A 13,756-nucleotide genomic window follows, 5' to 3' on the forward strand; every position below is an offset into this window, starting at 1 on the left:
AGTTAACATGTTGGATAAATTTTTGCTTCCATGAACCATAGTACTTTATTCAAAGTGACTACACCCCATATATTAATGCATTAAATATATACATACATATTTTTTCTTTCCTATCTACTATCTAAGACATTTCTAAAGAACAGAGATTCTTTTTTTTTTTTCTTTTTTTAATTAAATCTTTATTGTTCAGATTATTACATTTGTTCCTCTTTTTTCCCCCCATAACTCCCCTCCTCCCAGTTCCCGCCCCACCCTCCGCCCTCACTCCCCACCCACTGTCCTCATCCATAGGTGCACGATTTTTGTCCAGTCTCTTCCCGCATCTCCGACACCCCTTTCCCCCCCAAGAATAGTCAGTCCATTCCCTTTCTATGTCCCTCATTCTATTATAATCACCAGTTCATTCTGTTCATCGGATTATTTATTCACTTGATTCTTAGATTCACTTGTTGATAGATGCATATTTGTTGTTCATAATTTGTATCTTTACCTTTTTCTTCCTCTTCCTCTTCTTAAAGGATACCTTTCAGCATTTCATATAATCCTGATTTGGTGGTGATGAACTCCTTTAGCTTTTCCTTATCTGTGAAGCTCTTTATCTGACCTTCAATTCTGAATGATAGCTTTGCTGGATAAAGTAATCTTGGTTGTAGGTTCAAGAACAGAGATTCTTGTTATCCATGCTCATAACCCCAGAGCCAGTGGGCTCACCAGTCCATAACAGGTTCTCTATTCATATTTGTTGAATGAACAAAGAAAAACCTTCCAGCTTTAACACCAACTCAATATCCAAATAGAAACATAATTTTAAAATAAATTAGACTGGAGAATTATGTTCAGTGTCAGATGCCTTTAATATCTTCTATAGTACTTTCTCGAGTGATTCAATTACATCGTGTATTCCTTCATTATTAATGACATACTCTGAACAGCCAAGTATATTTAGAGGTTGTATCAATTATTTCAGGCTGTTTAGATAAAAGGGGTTGAGGAAATGAGAAAGTCTCTAAAGAAACCATCTTGGATAATAAATCACATCCTTGGCCTGATGATGGTAACCGCTGGTAGAACCCAGATGTCCAGAGCTCTGATGCAGGTTTTTCAAAAAGTCTCTGTCATTCATAAATGGTTTGACTTTGGGCAAATTACTTAAATCCCTGAGTTTCAGTTTCCTCACATAAAATGGAATAATAAAAGTCTCCTCAGAATACTTGCCACCCTGCATGTCACAAACTAAATTTCAAAATTTCTATCCATTTCTCTGATTCAAATATGATCTTGGTCAAATCACTTAACACCTAGACACTATTTGTATGTGTGTGTGTATGTGTGTGTGTGTGTGTATCATATACATACATTATATATACATCATATATATACATTATATATACATCATATATATACATCATATATATATTAGGGGCCCGGTGCACGAAATTCGTGCACTGGGTGTGTGGGTGGGGGAGAGTGTCCCTCAGCCCAGCCTGCCCCCTCTCACATACTGGGAGCCCTCAGGCGTTGACCCCCATCACCCTCCGATCGCCTGATCGGCCCCTTGCCCAGGCCTGACGCCTCCGCCAGAGGTGTCAGGCTTGGACAGGGGACCCCCATCTCCCCCCGATCACTGGCTCTGGCCCCCGCCCAGGCCTGAGGCCTCTGGCCCAGGAATCATGCCTGGGCAGGGGACCCCCATCTCCCTCTGATCGCTTGCTCCACCCCCCGCCCAAGCCTGATGCCTCTGACCCAGGCTTCAGGCCTGGGCAAGGGGACCATCATATCCCCCCAATCCCCGGCTCCGCCCCCCACCCAGGCCTGATGCCTCAGCCAGAGGAGTTGACCCTCATCACCCTCCGATCACCAATCACCGGATCGGCCCCTTGACCAGGCCTGAGGCCTCCGGCAGAGGTGTCAGGCCTGGGCAGGGGACCCCCAGCTCCCCGCGGTTGCAGGCTCCGCCCCTGCCCAGGCCTAACGCCTCTGGCCTAGGCGTCCGGCCCGGGCAGCGGGGACCTGCAGTGGCAGCGGTGGGGGGCGCCGCGATCGTGGGCTTCGCTTTGGGCCCAGGCAAGGGACCTCTAGCTCCTGGGACTGCCAGCTTCGACCGTGCCCAGCTCCCATCGCTGGCTCCACCCCTACTTCCTGCTATCACTGGCCAGGGTGGCAAAGGCGCCTGATTCTCATTTCATGGCTGGGGGGCAGGGCAAAGGCGGCCCCAGGGCCGCCTTTGCCCTGCCCCCCAGCTCTTAGCTCCCCCCTGGGTTTCTGATCACTGTCAGTGGCAGGGGGCTTCTTCCTGCTTTCCCTTTCGCCTCCCTGCATTGTGCCTACATATGCAAATTAGCCGCCATCTTGTTGGCAGTTAACTGCCAATCTTAGTTGGCAGTTCACTGCCAATCTTAGTTGGCAGTTAATTTGCATATAGCCCTGACTAGCCAATGAAAAAGGTATCGCCGTACGCCAATTACCATTTTTCTCTTTTATTAGTGTAGATATGATGTGTGTGTGTGTGTGTGTGTGTTTGCATGGGTGGGTTTGGCCAAAGGTCAAAGGGTTTCAAATACTTTTGGACACATGAACAAACAAAATAATTTAGGAAGAATGACAATTAATATAATTGGTAAGAAGTGACCCTCTAATTGCTGGGGATCCCTGGAGTACAGTCTGAGAATCACAGGACCAATGATCTCTGTGGCACAGGCTTGCCCTGATAATGTACATATCTGTCAGCTCACCCAGTGCTTCCCGACCCAGCAAGAAGAGTTCAGGTTAATGACAGAGCACAGCCACAAACCGGTGGTGTGCACATATCACCATCAAATGTTCAAAAGACATCTAACATCACTAGCCGAGTATGCTTGACGTGAATATTAGCAAGCCAATTCTGCTTCTTTCGAGAACATGTCCCTCATCTTCCCTGACTGTATCTCTTGTAATGCCTACAGCCCTCACTTTTTTTTCTCTAGTATGCCACGTTTATTTTATCTTTCTGTTAGATATTTGGGGGATTTAGATCACTAGTCCTTTTATAGAATCCTAAACAATGCTTTGCTAGCAGAATGCAAATTGTGTCCAGAGAATAGGTCCATAAATACTAAATAAACAAACAAACAGGAAACAAAAATGATAGATTATATGTACTTTTGAGCACACTAAATGTGTTTTAATATTGTCTTAATGGTCTGAAATGATCATGCAAATCAAGTATTTCAGCATATGTACTAGTATATAATAGGGATGTTCAACTCAAATAATATCATTATAATTGTGCATGCACATACCTGCTAAGGATTCCACAGGCTCCACTGGTTTTGAAGTTAGAAAGGTAGGTAAGGGAAGACCAGGCAATGTGCCCTGGTCGCTCTCAGGCTGTGGGAGAACCACCATGTATCTGAGTCCCAGGGTGCTAACCATTAAATGATATGACTTCCCTTTGCAAACGGGGATTTCCAAATAGATGACATATTCTCCAAAATGTATAATTTGTTCCTCAATATGTTTATGCCAATTCTTCTACACTTGCATGTAGCAAACCACTCATCCTGTGTCATGAGATTTAATTTAACCAGGACACTCTTCCTTCCCCACCTACTTAAGAACAATTCTGACTCAATCCCACATACATGCAGAGAACACACATTCTCGCTTCTGCTTCCAGTCTTTCTTCCTCCATTTTCCAACACAAATCTAAATGCTGGTTCTTAGCAATTTCTATGTTTAGGTCAGATTCTCCAGTATAAACCTCAAGATGTTTTGGAGATGAAAACAACTAAGTTTAATAGAAGAAACTTTCTGGACATTAACTGAAATCTTTCTTCGAGTTAAAGATTAGAAAGCCTATGGCTGAAAGCATGGGGAAGCACTCCTCCACCCTAAACAATGTCCTCTGAATGTAAGCAAAACTGAAGAGGTAAGCGGCACCTGTGAAATATGATTTTTATACAGACCTAGATTTAAAGTTGTCTTTTAATTCTTAAGATACCAAACTCTAAAACTGACTTTGCTTGGAGCTCATTGCAAAGGATAAGATAAAGGCATGCTGTTTATTTATAAGGTTTTATCCATATAGAAAACCTATTGTCCCTTTTTCAAGAACGATAGTTATTAAATAAATGAACTGAATAAATGTGCTTGTCTTCAAATAAAATTCACAGAGTTTAATTACTGAGTCTTCTATGCCACCCCCTCTCTCATTTGATGTACTTTAAAAAACTCCTCATTTGTTCACTTGCTCACTCCCCAACTCACTCCTCCCATGCCATTCATTCAGATTTGCTGAATATTCAGTATAGCTTCTCTGCTAAGTCAGTGAAGGAAGATGAGAGATTGTTCTGAGTGGTTTATATGGTTTGAAATACATGAAAAATTGCTCTGCACATTTATAAAAAGTGCTCCACAAAGAGAAGGTACTATAATTATTATTGCCATTATTGTTATAACTATTATTATCACTCATTTTGGCATTTAGCACATGCAATTAATTTGCACATCTCTTACAGATATGTCCTATTTCAATAAGATCAAAAGCTATTTCATGGGCAAATTGACTCTTTCGAGCTCCCAGTTCCTCTATCTCTTGCACAATGTCCTCTAAACATCAGGTGCTCACTAAGGAGTTGCTAATTTTCTGGAGGTTAATTCTACAGGGAGTGGGACTCCTCTTCATCCAGATCTAGAGCATCTGTCCTTCTTCCATCTATATTCCCTCTTGCAAGTACAAGCACTTATCTCTTGTTTGGAAAAATCTCTTTTTCCATCTAGACCGAGCCCAAGTGATAAGAGGAAATATTAACAATGGACTTCTAAGAGAAAATAATAGCAAACACTGTTAGTCATTGAAGACCCCAGTGTTGGATGTATCAAGTTTAGCTTCTGTTAAATTCACCACCTGCAACTGCTTGCACTGCCAATGCCCATATCTCAACTGCTTATCTAATGCCGATTTGCTCAGCCCTCGGTGACTTAAACATTTCTTACCTTGATTGTTTAATTAAATTCAGGTATGGTTCAGAGAACAGCAAGAGCCCCGTGTCGTTAAAATAATGAGAGTTTTTGAAGTTCTAACTCTAGTAGTCTATTAAAAAAAAACAATTATGATGTAACTGCTGAAAGCTTTATGAAGTGTAGGTGCAATTTTCTGGGCACTGAAAAAGTCAATCATTACCTGTAATGATGAAGGGATCAGTAATGGGATATACAGTTTCACTTTCAGGTCATCAGTTCATACACAATTCAAGTCTGCATGGCTTCTGTGTGGTTCCATTACACACAAAGGTGCACATGTGAACATACACACACAGACATGCACATACAGATGCTTTGAACAGGTCGGGGTAATGAGTGACCTCAGGCCATTTGCAAGTAAAATTGGGGTTAATGTAAAAAAGAGAAAAAAATTATATTTTCTGGTTGTGCATTTTCTAGGAGAAATTTCAAGTTTAGCTGCAGTATAGTAGGAAAATACCTTCATATGGTCAGTGGTCCTATGAATCATGGCAATTGTAGGAAGTTAGCAAGGGCCCATTAAAAAATTAATAGATGGTGCCTCAAGGTAAGGCAATCTTATAACATTATAGGTCCAAGAAACCTTATCTAATAATAAGTTTCTATTGATAGAAATTTTTCATTCAACAGGAATAAATATAAGCTTTTCACATAAAAAGATGCCACCCATGACAAGCCACCCATTGCTGAGAGCTGCTTGTCCAGCAGCAGCATCTGTCTGTGCCAAGCTGCCAGGCTCACTGCTTGCCCTGATGCTGCCCCATTTCAAAACTGGCAACACTTGGAAAATGGGAACGTGGGAAGCAAACCATCTCCTACTGGGCCCAATATCCTGTAATACTTGCACTCCCCAAACTCTGCTCAGCACACCAATCAAAAAAAATACCTCTCCAAATTCTAAAAGAGATATGAGAACATGAACTCAAGAGTAACAAGTTAAAAATAGAAGGGCCTGTTACTACCCTCTGTTGTCTGGAGCCCCTAACAGGAGCTGACCATGGAATAGGATTAACACAGGACAGAGGAGCAGGACTGATACAAGTGTCTGCAATGGCAGGTGCAAGTATGAGCAGTAATATAAGGGAAGAACAGGGTGAGGAAAGTATAAACACATGCACTGAATGTGCAGGACAAGGCATTAAGATAAAAACAAAAGAAGTACCTAAGTGACAATATTTACAGCCTGTCAATGACATTCTCCTTGGATATATGTGAACCCCCCTTACAGACTTGACCTAATGAATCCATATTTCTATTGCAACCAACCAAGAGGGAAAGGACCCTGGGCTCGACCCTCCCATGCACATGTACTTACTTGTGTCCAGACTCGTGGGCGATGGTAAAAGCCAGTCCAAGACCTGTATCTTCATTAATCGTACAGCTGCGATATTTACTACACATTCCACTTATGGGCGCAAATCCTATGGGCATAAAGGTCAAATGAATATATAACAGTTTTCAATAAAATAAAGGAAGAGGGTGTATTATACAGGCTAATTTACTGTCCACCCTTTAGGGAAATTTGGTTCTCATATCCATCTGCTGAAATATGAAATAGGAAACCTTTAGACTCTTAACAAAAAGGGCTCTTAACAATGTGGGAGAAGGGGATCTGTCCTCTGCATGGAAAACTCTTCAGGGCTCTATGAAATGTTCATATCACAGGCTACAACTTGTACACAGTAGAAGAGGGGTTTCACTGCAGATGGAGGAGAATTTCTGTCTCTTACTATAAGCATATGTATTCTCAAAAGATGAAATAAAAAGTGCTATGGGGAATGGGTGTGTCAGGAAGTCCCAAGGCCACACAGGTTCAAGTATTTGCCTGGAGGACACACATAGACTCAGAATTTTTTATATTCATAAGTATGATTTAGCATGGCAAAAGGATAGAGAGAAACATTAGGAAAGGAAACAGGTACATGAGAAGCTTGGGGGAAGCAGCATGAGCTTCCAGAACCCTCTCCCAGTAAATCCACACAGGACAGGATTGATTTCCCTAGTAACAAGTCACAACAGGTGTAGACTGTTGTCCACCAGGGAAGCTCATTAGAGACACAGGACCCAGGGGTTTTATTGGGGCTGATCACAGAGGCAGCCTCTGCCTGGCATGGACCCAAATTCCAGACTCCTAGGAGGAAAGCAGGTGTTCCACGTAATTCGCATTATTTGTTCAAACAATTTTGTCAAAGTGAGCCACACTTGTGAGGTAAGATGATGGGAACCTTCTTGAAATCTAAGTTCTCAGAAGCCAGCTAAGGGCCAACCTCATAAGCAGGTCTTCCTAGGACAAGCAGTCAGGTTAACCTATACAGTGGGGCCTTGGCTTACGAGTTTAATTCATTCCGAGACCAAGCTCGTTAAGGAGCTCATTAACTCAAATTATTCTGTCAACTCAATGCAAAAAATTGGCGGAGAGACAGCTGGTATCTCAAAAAACTCGTTAGTCGGGACACTCGTAAGTCAAGGCCCCACTGTATTAAACTAAGTCCTATATGAGTGGTTTTATAATAAAGGATCTTTCTCACTAAAATCCTAGGGAAAATGGAGAGTTAGAAAAAAATGTCCAGGAGAGCTCTGGTCAGGAGCACACTGTGCTTAACGCTATTTGGAAAAAATGTCAAAGTGCTGCCTCTAAGATCTACTCAGCTCTATAGACATATAAAATTGTTATGATTGAAACATTAATAAAGGAATTTTAAAAAATTAGGAATATAATATAGTTGTAATATCTCTATAATATTCATAAATGTACCATTTCGCCACGTAATAAGACACCCTTGACTCTATTGACCCCATTCTCTCAGAAGAAGAAATGAAAAAATTTATTTCTTAAGTTAGAATAGACAAAAACTCTTGAATATATTTAGGAACATTCCTTTGTGAAGTAATCACTTTTGATGAATAAATTCAAACTTTTATTTTTGGCCAAAGTTCATACAAAGATGCCATTTTCTTCTTTAAAATTGCACTCAGCAGTGGCTACCACTTACAGATTGGGAATAGGGGCAAGAATTCACTATATATGGCCACAGAAGGCGCATAGCACATATGTGGTCCTCAAAACTCTGCTGGATGATCTTACCCAAAGTATCACAGGGCTCATTCTTCCAGGAGCATATGTCCAGACCTGTGAGTAAGATGGCGTGGTCATGGCGAGTTCCATCTTTCCCCATCAAACCAGACTGCCACTGGCAGAAGCTACTTAAGGTGTGATCTGCGTGATGGCTTATCACAAGCCCTGGCTATGCAAGAGAGAGCAAGGCCACCATGAGAACAGAAAGAAAACAGAGTATAATGCAATTGTTACTAGCATTGGTATCACAGCAAACTCTCATTAACTTGGATTTCAAATACATAGATGGATCCAAATAGCATATGTACTAATGCATCCATTTTATGTATTACAACACAAAAAAAGTATGTTACATAAAACCATAGAGATTTAGTGTACATTTCTCTAGTTCTGTGCTAAAACAGTTGGGATGCATTTAGCTGACCCTGAATGCATTTTCAGTGAGCCATGAAAGATTATTTTTGTGTATCAATTTTTTTGCGTTAAAAATCTTTGTAAAACAGTTTGCAAAATTATATAAGACAATAGGATTATTTGTATGTGACTAAACACATACACAAAGCACACCTAGTCACTGCATGTTTACTTCATTAGCAAGTTGAGCAAGTGGGATTTCCAACTTATAGCCCTTTCAATATTTATTATTGCAGTGTTACTCAGTCACCACAGAGGCATCATATTCATGAGGAAGGCAGGTCAATTGGGAAAGCTTTATTTCTGGAAAATAGACTGGAACTGGAAGGAAACCACATAGAAAACATGTGACCTTATTTGCATATACCAAGGTCTAGTAAAGTAACTGTGAAATATCAGAAGAACTTGTGAACACTTGGGAAATGAAGAATTCGGGAGCCGCAGGAACATCCAGAGCAGGCTGCAATGAAAGGTGTGAACCTTATGTATAGCAATGCTATATTTTCCTATAATGGTCACAGAAAACCAGATCAAATACCTCAATTCTAGGACAACTTGTGTAAGGCTCTCATGACTGGAATGTTGTGTTGGAATTTTTGTCCTTCAGTCATGCAATATGTTTTCTCTTTACAAGTTTTTGTCTTTCCAGAAAGTCAAATACACCTGAGCTAGATGTTGTACATCAAAACTGGGGCATGCCTTCCATTCTTCAGCTGGCAATTTCCAGGAACACTGCATTAATCAAAGTTAACACAGGTGTACGATCAAAAGATAACCTCTCCTATTCTTTGCAGCTTGGAGGAATGCCAAGGTGAAAACAATTTAATACAAGGAATAATTAACCTGTCACCTGAGAAACCCTGCTGGCTCAGCACCCCCTCCCCAGACACATACAAAGACAATGAGGTTGTATCTTCCTGACTATTCAGGCTAGAAATAGGCATGTCCTGGCTACCCCCACTCTGCCCAGGAAAAGAGCAGAGCCCCAGAATATTAAAGCCCGTAGGCATCTTAGATCTTAGATTTCATCTAAAAATCTTTTGTTTTATAAATAAACAAATAAACTATGGCTAACAGGAGATTCTGCTAAGACATCAGCAATGGTGGAACTGGATGCAGGGTGCCTGACTCGGGTCCCAGGCTCACTCTCCCATGCCCAGTCAATGATCACCTTGGGCCAGAATAGAAGCGAGAGCCTTTGATGGCTGAGATGCTCCCCCCCCCCCATTACTTATGCCATGAGATGTTCATATGCATCCTCTTGTGAACTGAAATGTATGTCTGGACATTTAGACTGGGACTCTGGAATGGAGGCAAAGGAGGTGCTTTTACCAAATGCTACTAAGATCCAACATAATTTGATTTTTTTTTATATGTAATGAGAGAAATGTGCTCAACACTTCAGAATCTCTATGAAAATAAAATCCTAGGATTAAAGATGGTGAGGGTTAGTGGGATCAGTCTTAGCAGTTGGGAGACAACAGAGCAAAGCAATGCAATGCAACACAGTACAATTTAACGTCTACTCTACAGGATATCCTTAGTCTTCTAGCAAAAGACAAAAGGGGCTCAGTTCCATGTGGCATCCTGAAAGCTCACGGTGGCTGAAGACACAGTTTGCACTTTGTCTCCCAACTGTGTTTCCCACCCATATATTAAAGGCAGCTTTTCTATTCCATTTTCTCATAAAGCAATTACATGAGTACTTCTTACTACCTCTGCACAAAAACACAAGCTGTCAAATAATCATTAAAGGAACTGACAAGCAACCCATTGCATAAGACACAAAATATTACAATTTTTTGTCCCCAAGGGAAAGAGAATTAAAGAATCCATATTAAAGAAAACAAAGCGTTATTTTGCATTTATTTTTCTGGGAGAAAAGTTGATGTTTTAGAGACAGAATACCTGTTCTTCTTCTAGAAGAATCAGACCTACAATTGCAATGTTGATGTTTCCTCCTATTGTTCCATCTTTGAATAAAGCAGACACCTGAAAAAGACAGGTAATCCATGTCAGTCTCCATATGTGACACCATTTTCCCCCAGCCCTCAGTCTGCCTGGAGTTCTGATGCTGAAGGCCAATCCCCATGTTTCCTAGTAATGTAGCATCATTATGTTTCTTATACTGTCCGACAGACAGGTATATGAATATCTTTCTAAAAGACCAATTGTTGAATCCCTGTCATTGGTGCTGGGAGTGAAAAACTGAAGTTTGGGGAGGGAGGTTCCACTTCTTCTGAAACCCCAATGTAGGGATTACAAGGTCTCTGAATTGCAAAGTGTCCTCAATTGAATTGAATAGAGGATATTTTACTCATAGTGATAACTGCATAGGTAAGTACTCCCCATGCTCTCCTGGCAAGAGATTCCAGAAGCATAAAACAAATGCTGGGAAAAGACCAAGAGGGCATGAGAAATAAAAGAAAACATGGAAAGATGATCAAAGAAAGAGACAAACATTTGAGATGATGATCACAAACATTTGATATGGCATTTGGGGTGATAAGTGATGATAGTGGGCAGTGTGGGATACAATAGGGAGGTGACTTGGCGCGAATATACCTCTCCCCACTCTACACTTGAGGTGTAGAAACATTGGAAAAGTTATACATAATAGAGGTGACACTTGCTCAAATCAGAGCATCCCGGGCCCTGCTGTCCTCAGCCCTGTGGCTGTGTAGTTGTAGGTGCCTCAGTGTCACTGTCTCCCTCAGTTCCCTAGGAGGTCATAAACCACATGGGTCAACCTACCAAAAATGACCCTAGCCATAATAGGCATGTGGCATAATGGAATATAAAACACACTTAGGGGTACTCTGTTCATTAAGGCAGAACATAAAGTAGGTTTTTAAAATATTGTTATCACAACTCTTTTTAAAATATGTTTCTATTGATTTTTTTTTTCTAGAGACAGAGGAAGGGAGAGGGAGAGGGAAATATTGATCTGTTATCTCCTGTATGTCCCCTACTGGGGATTGAGCTCAGAATCCGGGCATGTGCCCTGACCAGGAATCAAACAAGTGACCTCTAGGTGCATGGGACAATGCTCAACCAATTGAGCCACACCGGCCAGGGCACAACTATTTTTTTTTTTTGTCTTAAAAGTTCTTACCACATACATACACAAACACAAGGATCTATGTGTTGTGATAGATGTGCTAAGTAACTTATTTTGGTAATCATTATGCCACATGTATGTATGTCAAATTATCACTTTATAGCCTAAATTTACAGAATGTTATATGTCAATTTTAACTATTTTTTTAAATCATTTTGTTGACCCAAGATTTTATCTACTGTTACCTAGATGTCACTTAAGTGAAATGAGCCTTAGATACCTCTTACCACTCTTCCATAATTACTATAGCTGCCACTCTGGGGACAGACATTCCTTATCTGAGATGACATTCTAAAAAGCTGTATTGTTTTCCTGCTTTTCTAGATAAAATAATGTATACTCAATAGCTGGACATTAAAATTCCTAAAATGAGTATTTCTATGTAACCATCTAAAAAACCACACATACAGTGGTGATAAACAGATTTGATGCACCAAAATGTCTCAGCATACACTTTTAGATTTCTGAACTGAGACATTAGTACATCAAAACAGGTTACTGGCTTACAGAGAGGATTAAATTCTTCATCCACCTTAATTTGTTCTCTGACGTTCTAAAAATGGCTCTTTTGATCCGAGCATAGTAAAACTGAAGGACTTACTACAGATAAAATATTTCTATGTATGAGACATAAATCCATAAGTATAAAGCAGAATGTAAAACACATATGCATACACACCCCATTAGGTGTAACTATACACTCAGCCTCAATAGGATAGATGTTCTTACCATGTTGAGTATTGTCAGCACATAGGTGGTGATATTTTCATGGCCATGATTTTGCATCATCTTTTTGTCAACCACCACCAACGTCTCCACATTCAGTTCTTTATTCCTATGGGACTTCAGAAGAGAGCGCTTGTGCCGTGAGCAAGACTTGTACTCATCAGGCAAGATGAAAAGGTCTTCCTTGGGAGGCTTGGGCATGTCTATGAGGGATGTATAGACAGTGAATTAGAGCAAATTAATCACTAAAATGAGTGGTGGAACTTGTTATATAGAAATTGAATTTAAAAAATGATTGTTCATTATATATGAACCATATAATCCGTAAAACTTTGTGATACAAAACTTGTGTTAAAGTGGAACACAATTCAAATAAAGTCCGTAGAGTCTAGATGTCATGGAAATCATTGCTTTATTTACCTTTGTATAATTTTGTCCTGATTTAAAACAAGAGAAGGTCATTTTTGCTCTGTAGTGCCAGCATCTAGAAACATAAAGCTCAAAGACTATTAGCATAAGAATTTATGGAATGGGCTGTGCAAATGAATTATTGATAAAGCAATAAAACTAACAATTACAAGAAAGAGTGTTGTCTTGCATAATTTCCTTATTTGAAGGATTTTAATGACCTGAGAGTTTTAAAGCTGAGTCTTATGTATGCACACATGACTGGTTTGTCTGTAGTGTCTCAAACAGATTCCAAATGACTTGGGACAGATCAACCTCACTGCAGAGCTGGCTTTCCTAGAAAGCACCATAAATATTTACCTAACTTAATTAGGAGACAAAATATACTATGCCCTCTTGAAGCAAGACATTTAAAAATAATTATGATGCCTGGCCAGCAGAGCTCAGTGGTTGGGCATCGACCTGTGAATCAGGAGGTCAGGGTTCGATTCCCAGTCAGGGCACATGCCTGGGTTGTGGCCTCAATCCCCAGTGGGGGGACATGCAGGAGGCAGCCGATCAATGATTTCTCTCATCATTGATGTTTCCATCTTTCTCTCTCCCTCTCCCTTCTTCTCTGAAATCAATTAAAAAAAAAAGTTGAAGAATCTGTCTTTAAAAAAATAGTTTTGGCATTTATAATCAGTAAGTTAAATCTAGGTTAAAAACAATTCGGTTTAGTAGATGCCTTAGAAAACGTGGTTAGAATTGTATCATGGGAAAATAGACTTCAAAATATCCACAGGTATTACGGTACTTATTCTTTCATTATAGGTTCCCACTGGTTATGGGTGGTTCACTCCCTTCCACAACATATATGGAGCTCCTGCTCATGCCCACCTCTATTTTAGGGCATTGGGTATAGTAAACCAAACAGCAGAAAAAGATGGGGCTGGGTGAAGATGGGCTCGTGGGAGGAAGGCTTAATGAAGTGATGGTGGACGGAGAAGCTGAAGGAAGTGAGGGAAGTT

The 13,756-nt window shown here is 40.5% G+C and overlaps 1 protein-coding gene across 2 annotated transcripts in view; it reads right to left on the reverse strand.

The window, feature by feature from the left end:
- The window catches only part of ADAMTS16 (ADAM metallopeptidase with thrombospondin type 1 motif 16), a gene marked incomplete at its 5' end in the record, with an annotated part of 106,521 nt that overhangs the window by 63,270 nt on the left and 29,495 nt on the right, over window positions 1-13,756 (reverse strand). For both annotated transcript variants that reach the window (XM_081090218.1, XM_081090217.1), the window contains 4 exons: window positions 6,317-6,422; window positions 8,087-8,246; window positions 10,400-10,483; window positions 12,342-12,541. In XM_081090218.1, coding sequence (XP_080946344.1) covers window positions 6,317-6,422; window positions 8,087-8,246; window positions 10,400-10,483; window positions 12,342-12,541 — 550 coding nt within the window. The remainder of the gene's footprint in view (window positions 1-6,316; window positions 6,423-8,086; window positions 8,247-10,399; window positions 10,484-12,341; window positions 12,542-13,756) is intronic.

This window comes from Myotis nattereri (genome assembly GCF_964212035.1).
Source record: "Myotis nattereri genome assembly, chromosome: 4".
NCBI lineage: Eukaryota > Metazoa > Chordata > Mammalia > Chiroptera > Vespertilionidae > Myotis > Myotis nattereri.